General features: G+C 40.6%; 1 protein-coding gene across 1 annotated transcript; it reads left to right on the top strand.

Moving 5' to 3' along the window:
- Window positions 1–1821: 1821 nt before the first annotated feature.
- On the top strand, window positions 1822–2502 carry LOC133046866 (uncharacterized; the record flags this gene model as incomplete). The annotated part of the gene is made up of 1 exon (XM_061129939.1): window positions 1822–2502. A coding segment is annotated over exon 1 (681 nt), but the record flags the coding sequence as incomplete, so codon positions are not given.
- Window positions 2503–15852: the final 13350 nt, after the last annotated feature.

Here is a 15852-nt window from a genome sequence, read left to right as displayed (position 1 = left end):
TTCCACTTGACCTTAAGCCTCAAAATACGCACACTGTAACACATCAGCAGGCTAAATGATATTCCCCAGGTACCATGATGGTTCCAAGGATGACCACAAAAGGTCAAAAAGTGGATGGTGGCCCAATTCCTGGAAATCCCCACCCCTTCCCCAAAGTACTGGACTACTCCTCCCACTCATTAGCCTATGAAATTACCCACCCCTTTTAGAACTAACACCCAAAAAAGATGTCCTTTTCATTATAGGGGACTGGAATGCAAAAGTAGGAAATCAAGAAACACCTGGAGTCCTGGAGAAGGAAATGGCAGCCCACTCCAGTATTCTTGCCTGGAGAATCCCATGGATGGAGGAGCCTGGTGGGCTACAGTCCACGGGGTCACAAAGAGTCGGATGTGACTGAGCGACTTCACTTTCACTTTCACTTTCAACCCTCAGCTGAGAAGACTTTCAGCTCTTGTGTTTGCTACTAATTGTTTTCCTGAGTTCTCAAAGACCTGTAACCATATTTTTTTTAAGTTGCCTGTTTTCTAATTGCATCACTTTACACTCTGTTGTCTAATAATATGTGGTATTTAGAAGGCCTTCTTAATTATTTTGAGCAGCCGTTGCCTGTATTTTCTTAGCACCTCCTTGGTTTTCTTTTTTTTTTTTTTTTTATTATTATTTTTTTTTTTTTCCAGTGGGTTTTGTCATACATTGATATGAATCAGCCATATGTGAACTCATCTGACAGGGAAATGCAGCTTTTTGTTTGCCCTCTCTGCATACTGGACCGTCTGAGTCAGTGTTCTAACTAATCCCTGATGGTCTCTGAGCTACTGTTCTACCAGACTGAGTAGTTATGTGCTTCAGGAATTTTTCGGTAGAATTGGTCCTATTAGGAGACTCTTGGCGTCACCGTTGTTATCTTAAAAACTGGTCCCTTCGCTGAGGCTCTTAATTTTTTGAAAACTTGATTCTATTTCGGCTGAAAATTGGCAAGGCTATTTAAAAAATTGAGGGAAGCCATTTAAGAAATTTAAAAGTAATCTCAAACAACACTGGGTAGTTGTGACTTTCAGTTCTGTATCAGTTGAATTTTTGTGCTCTTTTCCCTGTGTACATGGTGGTTCTATTTTTCTCCAATAAAACTTTTTATTTAAAAAAAAAAAAAAAAAACAAGCACCTGGAGTAACAGGCAAATTTGGCCTTGGAGTACGGAATGAAGCAAGGCAAAGGCTAATAGAGTTTTGCCAAGAGAAGCACTGGTCATAGCAAACACCCTCTTCCAACAACAGAAGAGAAGACTCTACACATGGACATCACCAGATGGTCAACACCGAAATCAGATTGATTATATTCTTTGCAGCCAAAGATGGAGAAGCTCTATACAGTCAGCAAAAACAAGACCAGGAGCTGACTGTGGCTCACATCATGAACTCCTTATTGCTAAATTCAGACTTAAACTGAAGAAAGTAGGGAAAACCACTAGACCATTCAGGTATGACCTAAATCAAATCCCTTATGACTATACAGTGGAAGTGAGAAATAGATTTAAGGGACTAGATCTGATAGACAGAAAACCTGATGAACTATGGATGGAGGTTCGTGACATTGTACAGGAGACAGGGATCAAGACCATCCCCATAGAAAAGAAATGCAAAAAGGCAAAATGGTTGTCTGAGGAGGCCTTACAAATAGCTGTGAAAAGAAGAGAAGTGAAAAGCAAAGGAGAAAAGGAAAGATATACCCATTTGAATGCAAAGTTCCAAAGAATAGCAAGGAGAGATAAGAAAGCCTTCCCTCACTGATCAATGCAAAGAAATAGAGGAAAACAACAGAATGGGAAAGACTAGCGATCTCTTCAAGAAAATTAGAGATACCAAGGGAACATTTCAGGCAAAGATGGGTTCGATAAAGGACAGAAATGGTATGGACCTAACAGAAGCAGAAGATATTAAGAAGAGGTGGCAAGAATACACAGAAGAACTGTACAAAAAAGATCTTCACAACCCAGATAATCACAATGGTGTGATCACTCACCTAGAGCCAGACATCCTGGAATGTGAAGTTAGGTGGGCCTTAGAAAGCATCACTATGAACAAAGCTAGTGGATGTGATGGAATTCCAGTTGAGCTATTTCAAATCCTGAAAGAGGATGCTGTGAAAGTGCTGCACTCAATATGCCAGCAAATTTGGAAAACTCAGCAGTGGCCACAGGACTGGAAAAGGTCAGTTTTCATTCCAATCCCTAAGAAAGGCAATGCCAAAGAATGCTCAAACTACCACACAACTGCACTCATCTCACACGCTAGTAACGTGATGCTTAAAATTCTCCAAGCCAGGCTTCAGCAATACGTGAACCGAGAACTTCCAGATGTTCAAGCAGGATTTAGAAAAGGCAGAGGAACCAGAGATCAAATTGCCAATATCCACTGGATCATTGAAAAAGCAAGAGAGTTCCAGAAAAACATCTATTTCTGCTTTATTGACTACGCCAAAGCCTTTGACTGTGTGGATCACAATAAACTGTGGAAAATTCTGAAAGAGATGGGAATACCAGACCACCTGACCTGCCTCTTGAGAAACCTGTATGCAGGTCAGGAAGCAACAGTTAGAACTGGACATGGAACAACAGACTGGTTCCAAATAGGAAAAGGAGTACACCAAGGCTGTATATTGTCACCCTGCTTATTTAACTTCTATGCAGAGTACATCATAAGAAACACTGGGCTGGAAGCAGCACAAACTGGAATCAAGATTGTTGGGAGAAATATCAATAACCTCAGATATGCAGATGACACCACCCTTATGGCAGACAGTGAAGAGGAACTGAAAAGCCTCTTGATGAAAGTGAAAGAGGAGAGTGAAAAAGTTGGCTTAAAGCTCAGCATTCAGAAAACTAAGATCATGGCATCTGGTCCCAGCACCTCATGGGAAATAGATGGGGAGACAGTGGAAACAGTGTCAGACTTTTTGGGGGCTCCAAATCATTGCGGATGGTGACTGCAGCCATGAAATTAAAAGACACTTACTCCTTGGAAGGAAAGTTATGACCAACCTAGATAGCATATTAAAAAGCAGAGACATTACTTTGCCAACAAAGGTCCGTCTGGTCAAGGCTATGGTTTTTCCAGTGGTCGTGTATGGATGTGAGAGTTGGACTGTGAAGAAAGCTGAGCGCTGAAAAATTGATGCTTTTGAACTGTGGTGTTGGAGAAGACTCTTGAGAGTCCCTTGGACTGCAAGGAGATCCAACCAGTCCATCCTAAAGGAGATCAGGCCTGGGTGTTCACTGGAAGGACTGATGCTGAAGCTGAAACTCCAGTACTTTGGCCACCTCATGCAAAGAGTTGACTCTTCTGATGCTGGGAGGGATTGGGGGCAGGAGGAGAAGGGGACGACAGAGGATGAGATGGCTGGATGGCATCACCGACTCAATGGGCGTGAGTTTGAGTAAATTCCGGGAGTTGGTGATGGACAGGGAGGCGTGGCGTGCTGGATTCACGGGGTCACAAAGAGTCAGACACGACCGAGCAACTGAACTGAACTGAATAAAAACTTACAACCCCATAGCCCTGGGACCTTTCCTGCCTCTTTTGCCTTCTGAGATGGCCCAAACTCTGTCTATGGAGTATGTTTCCTCCCTGAATAAACCTTCTTTCACTCTACTGTGGCTCGCTCTTGAATTCTTTTCTGGTTAAAGCCAAGAACCCACACTTGGTGACCATCTCAGGGGCTCAGATGTGACCTGGGATATGTCCATCCTCTCACACCCCACTTTCTTTCCTGCAACATCATAAAGTTAGTGTCTGGTGAGGCCTCTCTTCCTGGCTTACAGAGGGCCACCTTCTCACTATGTCCTCACATGACCTTTCTCTGTGTATATAGCGCACTCGCTGGTATCTCTTACCCAGTATAAAAGAACACTCATCCTATCTGACTAGGGCCCCACCCTTACGACCTCATTTAACCTTAATTACCTTCTTAACAGTCTATCTCCAAACATGGTCACATGGTGGTTTAGAGCTTCAAAGTATGAAACTGAGGCAGGGAGTGGCCACAATTCAGTCCATAACAGACATCAATTATATTTCTGTTAGTGCTCCTCTTACTGTTATATCAGTTTTGAGTGGTCTATATATTTCCCATAGTATTGAAAAGATATTTTTAAATGCCTAATGTTGGCAAAGATTTGAAGAAATAGTCACTCTCCTAGACTTCTGGTGATAAAACTGGCCCAACACTTGTGGATGGAAATTTAACAATACATATCAAAAGTCTAAAAATTCTGCATATCGATTCAGACATTCCATTTCTAGCCATTTATCTTAAAGAAACACCAAAGCTCAGCTTCCAGGATATTTACCAAAACATTAGAGTTTGGAAAAAATTGGAAAGTACTCTAAATATTTAACAATAGGGGAATGGTATAGCATATGATGAGGCTTCCCTGGTTGTTCAGTGGTAAAGATTCCATCTGCCAATACAGGAGACTCAGGCTCGTTCTTGGGTCAGAAAGATCTCCTGTAAGAGGAAATGGCAATCCACTCCAATATTCTTGCCTGGAGAAACCCATGGACAGAGGAGCCTGGCGGACTACAGTCCATGGGGTCACAAAGAGTTGGACACAACTTAGCAACTGAACAACAACATGCATGCATGGTTAGTTGTGTCTGACTCTTGTGACTCTATGGACTGCAGCCCGCCAGGTTCCTCTATCCAGGGAATCCTCCAGGCAAGAACACTGGAGGGGTTGCCATTTCTTCCTCTAGTGAACAACATATCACATGATAAAATTTTACAAAGCTATTAATATAATAATGTAAAGCATGGAATGTGGAAATACATTTAATATAATAGAATGAAAGTGAATTAAAATTATGTAAAGGATATAAGGATACGTAAATGATAAAAGAATATAAAATTATGAATAAGAATATATATCCTTTTTTATTAACATATTACACTGCAGGTTAGAGGTATAGGAAACATTAAAAAATTACCTCTGGGTAGTAAGATTAAGACTGACATTTATTTTCTTCTATGTACTCTTATTTTCCACAATTAACAAGCATCACATTTGTAAAAAGGAAACACACACATACACACGTTTGTGTTTAAACTGTTAGAAGAAAAAAAACTAAAGGTAAATTACAACCTTTATCTAAAATGTTCATGTACATCCATCACCCATTTCTTAGAATTCTTTGCATGCTATGAATTCCCTAAAGAATATTCTCCTTCTTTCATATGAAGAAGCAACAGAGGGTTTATGAAAACAAAAATTTGTTTCTAGTAAACAGTCCTTACTAGACAACCAATTATCCTGTCTTCCCTTAGTTTCCATCCCCCCAACAATCTGGAAAAGAAGGGGGAGAACCAACAGTACAGCTTAACAGTAACATTTTCCTAACAGAATATTTTCTGCCATTGTCCACAAGTTCAGTATCTTGAGAGGGCAAGGAACATCCTTAGGAATGATCTGAAAGGTGATTTTAAACATCAGCATCATTCTTGTCAAGCAAAGATAGTGTTTCCTTGGGAGACTTGAACAGTTCCTTCAGAGTGGTTCAGGTCTCTGAGGCAAATATGTATCCAGGCTCCATGGTGGAGAGTATTTGCCAGTGAGAATATAAATTCTCAGGTACACACACAGTATGTGTTTTGCTACAAATGTTTTCCCAGTAAACAAGAATGGAGCCATCAAGAGAAAGAGAACGCTAATTTTAAATCAATTAAATTCAAACAGAAATGTTTCCTTTGGGTGTAGTTGCCTTTTAGTAAGCACACTAATTTTGGAGACTTGTATTATTTACCCACAAATTGTTTCTGAAGTAACTTTGGTATTGAGAAGTTGAAGTCAAATCCATCTCTCCCACAGCTCTCTCTCAATCCATCAACTATTGAGGGTGGAATTTAATGGGGCCATTCTTGTTTTTCGCCTTCCTCTAATCAATACAAACGCACACTCAATCACTGTTGCATAATACAGCATTCCTGTGCACTGGTCATTGACATGAAAGGGGATGCCCAAAAAAATCAGGTATCATGTGGTTCTGTGGGAGCCCTCTTCCAGTCCATATTAGGACCACTAGTCAGAAGAAAATGTATCAAGATCAGCTGCTGACCAGGATATGAGTCTGGGCAGGAGAATGGACTCTCCTGCCCAGACTAATCTGGGCTCTGACCAAAAGGAGGCAGACTAGCCCTAGACCTCATTTAAAAATATGTCTCAGACCCTGAGTGGCCTCAACACTCAGGTCACAGGAGAAGAAAGAGATAAGAAAGTTTGAGTCCCTGCCAACCCAGCTCAAAGAGGATCACAGACTCAAGACTACACAGAGAAAGTAGTTGGATCACTTCCAAGAAAAGAAAAAACTCTCAAAGATGACAACCATAGTCCATTGCCTAGCATCTGAAACAGATCTAAGGTGGTACAAGGATCCCAGCAAATGGCTGCTCACCTTCCAGTGCATGGGTCACTTAACATCAAGTGCTTGGGTTTAAATTTGCTGTCATTGTTTTTTATTGTTGTCTGGGGTGAGTTATTGGATTGAAAGCAATTTGGATATTGTCTCCTCCATGGGGTTCTGCAGCCAAAAAGTGATTGATGAAAAACAGGGGTTTGGGATGAATGATTCCAATACAGCCTTCCCCAGAGCAATACAAATGATAAGGCTGTTACTTGGGAAAACAACAGCCATAAGAATGATTTCATTGTCTCCAATGGGGAAGGGTGGGCATAAACACTAAGTACAGTTCATGACATTGGGGAATGACAGATGAGAGGATATGGCAGTCTTGTTTCCTCATAAGGATTTCTCAATGTTTGCAAAGCCATATTTTTATACAGTCCAGGAGGCAGCAAAGTTACTCGGCTGTAGTCCTTAACATTGGGAGAGCACTTTAAATTCTACCAAACACTTTAATACATCTTATCGCAATTATCCTCAAATTCACACTGTGTTCAGAGAGGTAAATGACTGGCCTCAGTTTACCCAGTCAAGAATATTTCTTTAGATACACCACCATGCCCACTCACAGAGTGAAAATCAGAAGTCTAGATATCTGTTAATTGTTTCTAACCAACTATTTAATGAACATGTGTTATATATCAGTAACTTTTCTATGCAATGGTATTATTAATAATAAAATAGCAATACTCATTTGAAAATAAGTATTGTATGACTGAAACCTGGCAACATTTTTTAAATCCTGTCAGGATAAATTAAAAGCCACAAGCAAATTTCAAACCTCCAGTAAAAGTAATTCCTCAGCGCCACTTGAACCCAACAAAAAAAGCAACTACCAACTGAAAGACGGTCCCTACACACACTCAATTATCAGCCACAGTCCAGATACAAGGTGATCCAACTTAATGTTTTAAAGTGAAGAGAAACAGTCAACAGCAAAGCCCATTAACAATTCAAAGAAAATAAAAATAGAATCTGGTAGTAAAGTCTAACCTCTTTATCCTTTGCGCTTCAACTACTTCCACTTGCTCATAGCGGGGTCACATGCAGAGGCCTCACACCCAGCACCTCAGAACTCTTCAGCTTGGTGAGCCACCAGGACGCCCAGATCCAAGATGGCGGAAGCAGCAGTGGGCCGTGTGCAGACGCTTCTCCCGCCCTGCAATCTGGAGCCTGAGTAGCCACAGCTGCGCCAGCTCTGGGGCGAGCCCTGCCGCCTCTCCCACACACTGAAGATATCCTTATACAGCAGCTATGCCCCACCCCACCACAGGCCTGTGGGAAGAGCATTTGCTCCAGAGTGGCAACTCCCACCTCTCCATCCTCTGCACAAAGGAAAAAACCTTCTGTTTCTGAACCAGACCTGGCCTTGCTCTATTGGCTCAAACAACAGGGGGCGGGGTTGGGCGGGTGGGGTAGCAAGAGGACTTTATTGAGGCTCGACTTGAAAAGGTTGGTAATAAAATCTCACTTTAATCTTGGACTTCTGTTTATAGATATTTCTGCAAAAAATATTTACAAATAACAATACTGGCTTTCATTTGTGGGTTGTATCGGTGACTAACAAGTGCTTTTAAGTATGTAATCTAATTTAATCCTCATTCTGCCCTTAAAGACAGGTAGAGATGAACATTCTCACCACCTGACACTGAGCCCCATTGGGAAGGTGAGCACACCAAGAGAGAGATGGGGTGTGGCCCTGGGAGTATACATTACACTTTGAGTTGGCAAGCCTGAGCTTGAATAGTCAGGTCTACAACTTGCTGGTATAAAGGTCTTGAGGTAAGCTTCTGATTCTCCTTGATCACCAGAAAAAATTTAGTGAATTTAATGAGACAGGCTAGTTACCTCCTCTCTCTCAACCCTGCATCCATCCTTCTCCATCTAAATCTGTGAAGCTAAAGTTACAAATCTACAACTATTTTTCCCAGGCTCCCTTGCCCAAGACTTCCTATTTTTTTAGCTTTTATTTTTTAATTGGTGAAAAATTGCTTCACAATTTTGTGTTGGTTTCTGCTGTAGAGCAATGTGAATCAGTCATAATTATATACATATCCCTGCCCTCCTGAGCCTCCCTCCCCTCCCCCTATTAATTGCTACTGATAGGAAACACTGGTGCAAGGTCAGAAGGTAGGAGCAGAGGAGAAGCTGTTCTTTAGTGCTCTGGCAGCATCTTTGGAGGTGGCTATCTCCCCTTATAAGTCTGGCTCCTACAGTGGGGCTTCTCTCTCTGATTCTAGCCCAGCAGCAACTGATGCTCCAGGACTCCATAAACCTGACCTCCTCCCTTTTGTTTCCCCCAGCCCTTGGAAATGGGACTGATTCCTGAAGTTACTAGTTTCTGGATATGACCTCTTCTTTTTAATTGTTCTCCCAGCACCTAATTCTGTTTCTTCTTATAACTCATCCAAAACACATGTAATCAATTTCTTGTAGTAAATTTGTTTAAACTATCTAGAATGAGTTCAACTGTCTGAAATGCACCCTGAGTGATACACAAAAGAACCCAGCACAAGAATCACCACCCATTTAATATGCAAGCATCAAAACAATTAAAATTAGGAAGACTTGCCAACATTACATATTGGCACCACATGCAGAATCCACGCCCATTGTCCTACACTGGAGCTTTGTGTTAGGAGTGATGGCTGTGTGAGAATTGTCTCCGATCACAGAATGCCTTTAAATATCTGGAAGTTTAAGATTCTTTTAATGATGCATGCACTAATTTAATGTAATTTCCAAAACAGGGATGATAAAAATACTGACCTACCACTTAGAACTGGTTGGAACAACTAATTAGCTCTCATAAAAACACTTCAACCACCTAAAGTACCTCATAAAAGTTTATTATGAGTAGTAATGCTAATAGTTAAACATATAATGATGGGCATCAAATGGGCACGCTCCACAAGCTCATGGTGTTTTAAATTCTCTTTACGATCTAGCTGTTGTCTAGCAGTTCATATGTTGAAAGCTCTTCACAGCTGTAAATTAGTTAATCCCCATGACACTCACTCCTGAGAGATAGGTATTATTTTGTATTACTATGGAAACAAAATCCTATGTAAATGCCCACTGATAGAAGTTGGAGATGAGAAACAAGAAAGGTTAAGTGACTTGCTCAAGGCCACACATCAAGTATGTGGCAGGGTCAGCTTTAAAATGCATAGGTGCTGACCCCAAAAGGCACTCCAGTCTACCTGATCAACACTAAGGGAATTCTTGACTTTCATTTGCTTAGGAATTCAGTGAAACAGAAAATATCAATATGGTCTACATCTGGGAGCAAAATATAAACAATTATAATTTGCAGGCATGTAATTAAATGACCATATTTTGTTAGTCCATCAGTGATAGGCAGTAGCAGGCAGGGTAGTGTGAATTCTGAAGACAGACCGTTCAGTCTCATACCCCTGCTCAGCCTTGGCCAGAGACTGGGTGCCCAAATTTGGACAAGCTTCTTCATTTCTCTGAACCTCAGTTTCAAAGCCTAAGATTAGAAAAAAATGAAGTTAATAATGGATTTTACTTTATATGAGTACTGTGAGGATCTAAGGTACAGCACTTAGGGTGGTGAGCCAAACGGTTCCCAGAGGTCGCCTCTCACTGTTGGACGCAACTGTTGGGACAGTTGGCCATCTTTGTGCCTTTAGTTGCATGGAGACGACGTGACTGAGACAAAAAGAGACGCCTTTTGGCCAGTCGGTGACTCTCAGCACCCCCATTCTATGGCATATAGGTTAAGGATGGGTTCTGGTATGTATCAGGAGCCTCTCTCAAACTCACGCCTTGGCTACATTCTCAGAAACGGAAACATTTTGACCCTGCAAAAGGCCTGGCCACGATACAAACTGGAGGCTCCGAAAAATGACCTCTGAATGGCACACTAGCTCTTGCCAAAGGCAGGGATAGGGCTCAGAATTTCCTTATGTTCAGTCCTTCGTGGCCCTCAGTCAGAATCCGACTCAAGGGGCTCACGCTGCATATGTCTCTCTGTTGCCTCCCTAGCTCCTGTCACCCTCTGTCTCTCTCCATCAGATTTCCTGGTCGACCCCTACTTGACCTTTCATATCCACAGAATCTCTAGGAAAGGATTCTGAGGTTCCCTTTGGTCTCGGTCTTTCTCCTATATTCAAAAGCTTGAAGGATTAAAAACTCTCTAGGCTTCAAAACCAGTTCTTTTTGCATAAGCAATTAAAAACAACTAGCTTGTTAAAAAGACTGCCTAAGGGAAAGCTTGAAGTTAACCCTTTCCATGTCCCTGAAATACACAGCCCACTTTGCCTGAGACCTCAGCTTTGGGCAAATTAGAACGTCAAAACAAAAAGGCTGTTTGGATTTATGTATGTCTCAGTGTGTGTCTTTTGGGTTTTTTTTTTTTTTAATATTGCTGAAGTTGTAAATGAGTTCTAATTTAATTGGCTTAAAAAAAGTAAGCTCTTACAAATCAGACAATTCTAAATACAAGAGAAATTAACCTAAATGAATATCAAATTCACGTGAACTGCGAAATGATCAATATTAAATATCTAGTATTAATGTTTGTTTCCTAATCTAATATAGACATGTCTAAGAGTCATTAACATTAAGCATAATATTTCCATTGTGCCTCGGTTTATTATAAGTTAGATATTGTTATATCTGTTACAAGTTTGTCAGCAAGGAAAGTATCTCAAGTGAAGAAACTTCAAAAAAAAGTGTAAATGAGATGTGAGCTCTTGGATAGACTCTATTAAGAATAATTATACTTTAGAAATGTCTGTCTAAACAGTCTCTAGATTTTGGTAACCTGAATTTCTAGGGTAGTGCTTAAATAAGTGACGGAAGTTTATTGAATAGTTAGGTCATTTCCAAATAAAATAAGATTCTGAACCATTCGCTACTTAACACTAACCTCCTCTTACACAGAAACTAAAGAGATTTTGGACTACCAATGAATAATATTTGATGACATCTTGAGATGTTCTCTAGAATTTTTTTAGAAATTTTCACTGGTATTTATGTTCACCAATGTATAGAATCCTAATATAAAGGTCAGTTCTTGGTTACTTAAGAAAAGTACAATGTGTGTTTTCAGTAAAGAAGGTATGAGGAATGAAATTACATTTTATGAAGGGAAAAGGAAGTAGGTCTGACTTACAGGTGGCTGTTTCAGGATGGGAGAACAAAGTAATGGGTACAGAAAGTGATAAGAGGGTTTGATGGAAAGTGCACCCCAAGGAAAGAGTTCTGTGCATAAATACAAGATTTCTTGAGATGTTGAACTGCCTTTGATAATGGATTTTAAGTTTCTTTACCTTTGAAGTAATCAGTTCTATGTTTACCTTTGAAATTTTCTTTGTTACTCCGGCTAAGTGAATATATAGTTTCACAGTGATCTGTATGATTCTATCTGACTGAGTGTTATAAACCCTTTTGATATTTATCAACAAAACTTCCTAACTTTGGGATGCTTCAGAGGGCCCCTGAGACATCCCAAAGAGCTATTAAACTACCTGTATTCATTGGACATTAAATTACATGGGAAGTACTGTGGAAGGGGTGATAAAATCTTCTCAGGTTATACTGTATGGTTAGTGTTACTAATATAGATATCCTAAAATTATGTGGAATTCATATAGATCTGATATGCCCTGACAAAATGTTGTCAGTTATAATTCTAGTTACCATGTTAAAGTGTTACAAGTCACAGCAATGACCAGGTTACTTTGTCAGTTGCAGTTTAATCAGATTTTAAACATGCCTCCTATGGTTTCACTCTGATGCCTCTGCAAGAATACTGCTACTTCAAGATTTATGGAAAAGACTTTTCTAAGATTAAGCGATAAACAAATTTTGTTTGTTTGTTATCTTCTAAACTGGTAAGAGATTGGAATTTAGTCTACTCACTATGTTAAGAGAACAAAGCTTTCTTAGAATGAAGCTTTTGACAACAGATTATGAATTTCTTTGCCTTTAAGTGATTTATATTTGTTTTTAAAATCTTTTTTTACTTTGGTAAAGAAGCATTATTTAAGATTATGGTACATGTAGACAAAGTTCATTTTGCTTCTACAAAAAATAAGCCCTCATGGTTAGACTTTTGCTATCCTGATGTCCTTAAAACATGGCAACAGTCTATTCCTAAATCGGGGAGTTAAAAATGGGTGAACAATAGCTGTAAATCAAACAGTCAGGGCTATGGGAAATCCAAGATGTTCGCATAGCTTTTCCTGGCTCCCTGACAAGCCTCATTTTTATTTGATGGGTTAAAGCCTTCCCTGGCTACAGGGTTAATGCCCTCATAATGAAAAAATCATGTTTCACTGAATATTAAGTTTTGTTAATTGTTAAACTAAGATTCTAGGATTTGTCAATTAAGATCTAATGTCTACTAAGACTCACTTCTGAGATATTTCCTTGTTGTTATGTTATATTGCTAAAAGATTTAATTAAGTTATTAAAAAGGACACTCTAAGTTTGCTTCTAAAGCTTATCTCAGTAACCAGTCTTTAGATAGAGATCAGATGCTCCATGATGTACAACCAGGAGATTAACACCAGGCTATAGTTATTTAACAAACAAAGTCAGATGGCCTGGGGTATACTGGACTCTACCTAATGAAAGTTCTTGACTTATAATCCTTACTTGTGACCTTACTAATAAATGCTAGCTGTATTATTTTCTATGTCACTTGCTTCAGAAGATAGCTTCTTGCGTTACCAAATATGTGACTGAGCCTGGGATAAAATGCTGATTATGCAGTTCCATATGAGATCAATGGTTGTAATAATGTAACTCTAGATATGGGAAGAAGCAACAAGAAGGAATATTTTCCTGGACCAAGAGGCTAGTAAGACAGGTATGGTCCAGAGACTTTTGCTACTCACAAGGCCTGGTCCAATAACAGCACACTGAGGGGCCTGTCAGTGGAGTCTTTGTTAAACCTGGGAATGAGCCTTCCCAGCATCGTGGGACACAATGGCCATGAAATGCCCCTAACGCATGGTCAAATATGTGGTTATGAAGGGACCCTGCTGACTGGAAGTTGGCACTTGCCAGCTGCCTCTACAAGGATTTCTTCATGACCACTGCAAGCTGCTGACCTTCAACATCCCCTGAAAGGAGTTCAGGATGGAGATCAGAAATAAGGCACTCTGTGCTCTGGGGAAAACCCACAAGAACCAGCCCTCAGATAGTCAGATGCTTTCAGGTAAAGATTTTATGAGCCCAAATTCCCACCTCTTCTCGTACCCAGAGAAACACTATTGTCACGAACCAATGTCTGGTCCTGGTTCTCCTGGCTAGCCCCTGATCAGCTTTGTGTCCTTCTGTTAATCTTCGGGCCATGTACCTTTAACTTTCTTGTTAAGTTTGTTCCTTCTTCTGCTGCTGCTGCTGCTGCTAAGTCCCTTCAGTCGTGTCCAACTCTGTGTGACCTTGTAGACAGCAGCCCACCAGGCTCCCCTGTCCCTGGGATTTTCCAGGCAAGAGTACTGGAGTGGGGGTGCCATTGCCTTCTCCATTGTTTCTTCTAAAATACAACAAATCTCCAAGTGGTAGTATGACAAGAGTATTCCCTGACTAACAAACACCTAGACAATGCTGAAACAAGTCGCCTTATTCCATGGACACTCATCTCCCACTGTAAATGCACCCTGACAGCAGGCAAAGGGAACCCAGAGCCCACGACGCCCCTGTACAGCCTGAAGAAGCCAGAGTGGTCATCGCCCCTTTTCCTCTGAGATTGGGTTCCCAAATACCTGAGAAGGAAAATAGGTAGATAGTTAGACATGAGCAGGGGATCAAAAGGGGCCAAAGAATTGGCCCTAAAAATAAAGAGAGGGAGTAATGTGGTGACCCAAAGATGAAAGAGCAGATAAAACCAAGGAGGGTCTTGGAATGCAGGAACAGAAAAACCAAACCGTTATCATCCTTCTCTCTCCCATATTGTAACTATTAATGGATTTCAGGTCCTCCTGAACAGTATAACCTGTCTCCCCTCCTACCCCATAGAGAGAAGATATCTGCCTTACTCTCCCCTGCCCCCACCACTCAGTATACACGCCTCAGCCAATCAGCAAAGGACCCACATGACCCCTATCCCACTCCTTGTACCCTGGGTATAAAAATGGACTAAGGACCCCTGTTCAATGTCAGTTCTCCCTTGAGCTGGCTCACTGTTCAAACAGCGTCTCCCACTCTAATAAACTTTATTTCCCTCTCATTCTGTCTCATGTCTGAAAATTCTTTCTCAACCCGTGCCCAGACCATGACACTTAGAACAAGGTCAAGTGGATAATAAGCATTCAGTGTCAGCTATCATTAGACGCCTAGGTCCTATTGCTTTCCTATAATGTTGGATCAAGGACAGAGATCTTTAAGACACAGACTTTGCCCACAAAGAGCTTACAATAGAAGAGTTTTGTACAATGTGTAACTTGCCAAAAGACACAGGGAGCGTGGGTGACACTGGACCATAAGTGTTCAAGCAAGGCTACATATTTCGAAGCAAATGATGTAATTCCTCAATCCTCTGATAGGGAGTGCTCAGTTTGCTCCCTCCTTCACCTGCCCTTAGATTCCTGTTTCCTTTTAATTTAAACTTTATTTAAATTAAACTTTCTTTAAACTTTATTTACACTTTTGTAAAAAGACAGAACACAAGTCACTAAAAGGTTCCACATGTTAGAGAAAGTGCCGAGGATGCTGAGAGGGGTGCACGGTTATTTCTGACTGAGGTGTTTTAGGCAAGAGAAGGTACTTGAATTTGGTTTTCAGAGGTGAGTCTGGTTTTAAAACCTCAAGATGGCTGTGAGAATTAGCAAGGGTGGTTAGGAGAGTGGGTGGGGGGAGCGGGTGGATAGAAGGAACAATGGATACTGGAGCTTAGCAAAGGAAGAATGGAAGGATGTTAATTGAAATCTCTTATGATCCAGTAGCTGCATTGGCCCCTTAAATTATTTCACAGAACCATCACAATACTGTGAAGTAATTATCCTCCAATTAAAATAAATAAATTATTTTTTAAATTATTTAACAAAGGTCACATAACTGATAAGTGTCCCTGCTGGAACTCAAATCAATTCACCTCTTCCAACCTTGAGGCAATGGAAAAGAATCCTTCGTAACTTTGAGTGGCAAACATGACACATAGTGGAACTTTTGCAAGATTTCTCTGGATATAGTATTTAGAGAGGATTGAACAGACAATCCAAGAAAAGCCAGAGAAGGGAGTTAACAACATGTGAGGGATAATGAAGGCTGGGTTAGAATGATGATGTAAGATTGAAAGAGAAAGGAGTGATGGGAGAGTTGCCGGTGATTAACAGCTCTAGTTACACGATATTTAGAATCATCTGGAGATGTTCTTAGAACTGCTAATGCACATGCATGAGTGTGTGCTCAGTCGCTC

The sequence above is a fragment of the Dama dama genome, chromosome 25 (assembly GCF_033118175.1).
Source record: "Dama dama isolate Ldn47 chromosome 25, ASM3311817v1, whole genome shotgun sequence".
Lineage (NCBI taxonomy): Eukaryota > Metazoa > Chordata > Mammalia > Artiodactyla > Cervidae > Dama > Dama dama.
Note: the sequence above shows the minus strand (reverse complement) of the source record. Positions and strands in the feature narration are given on the sequence as shown.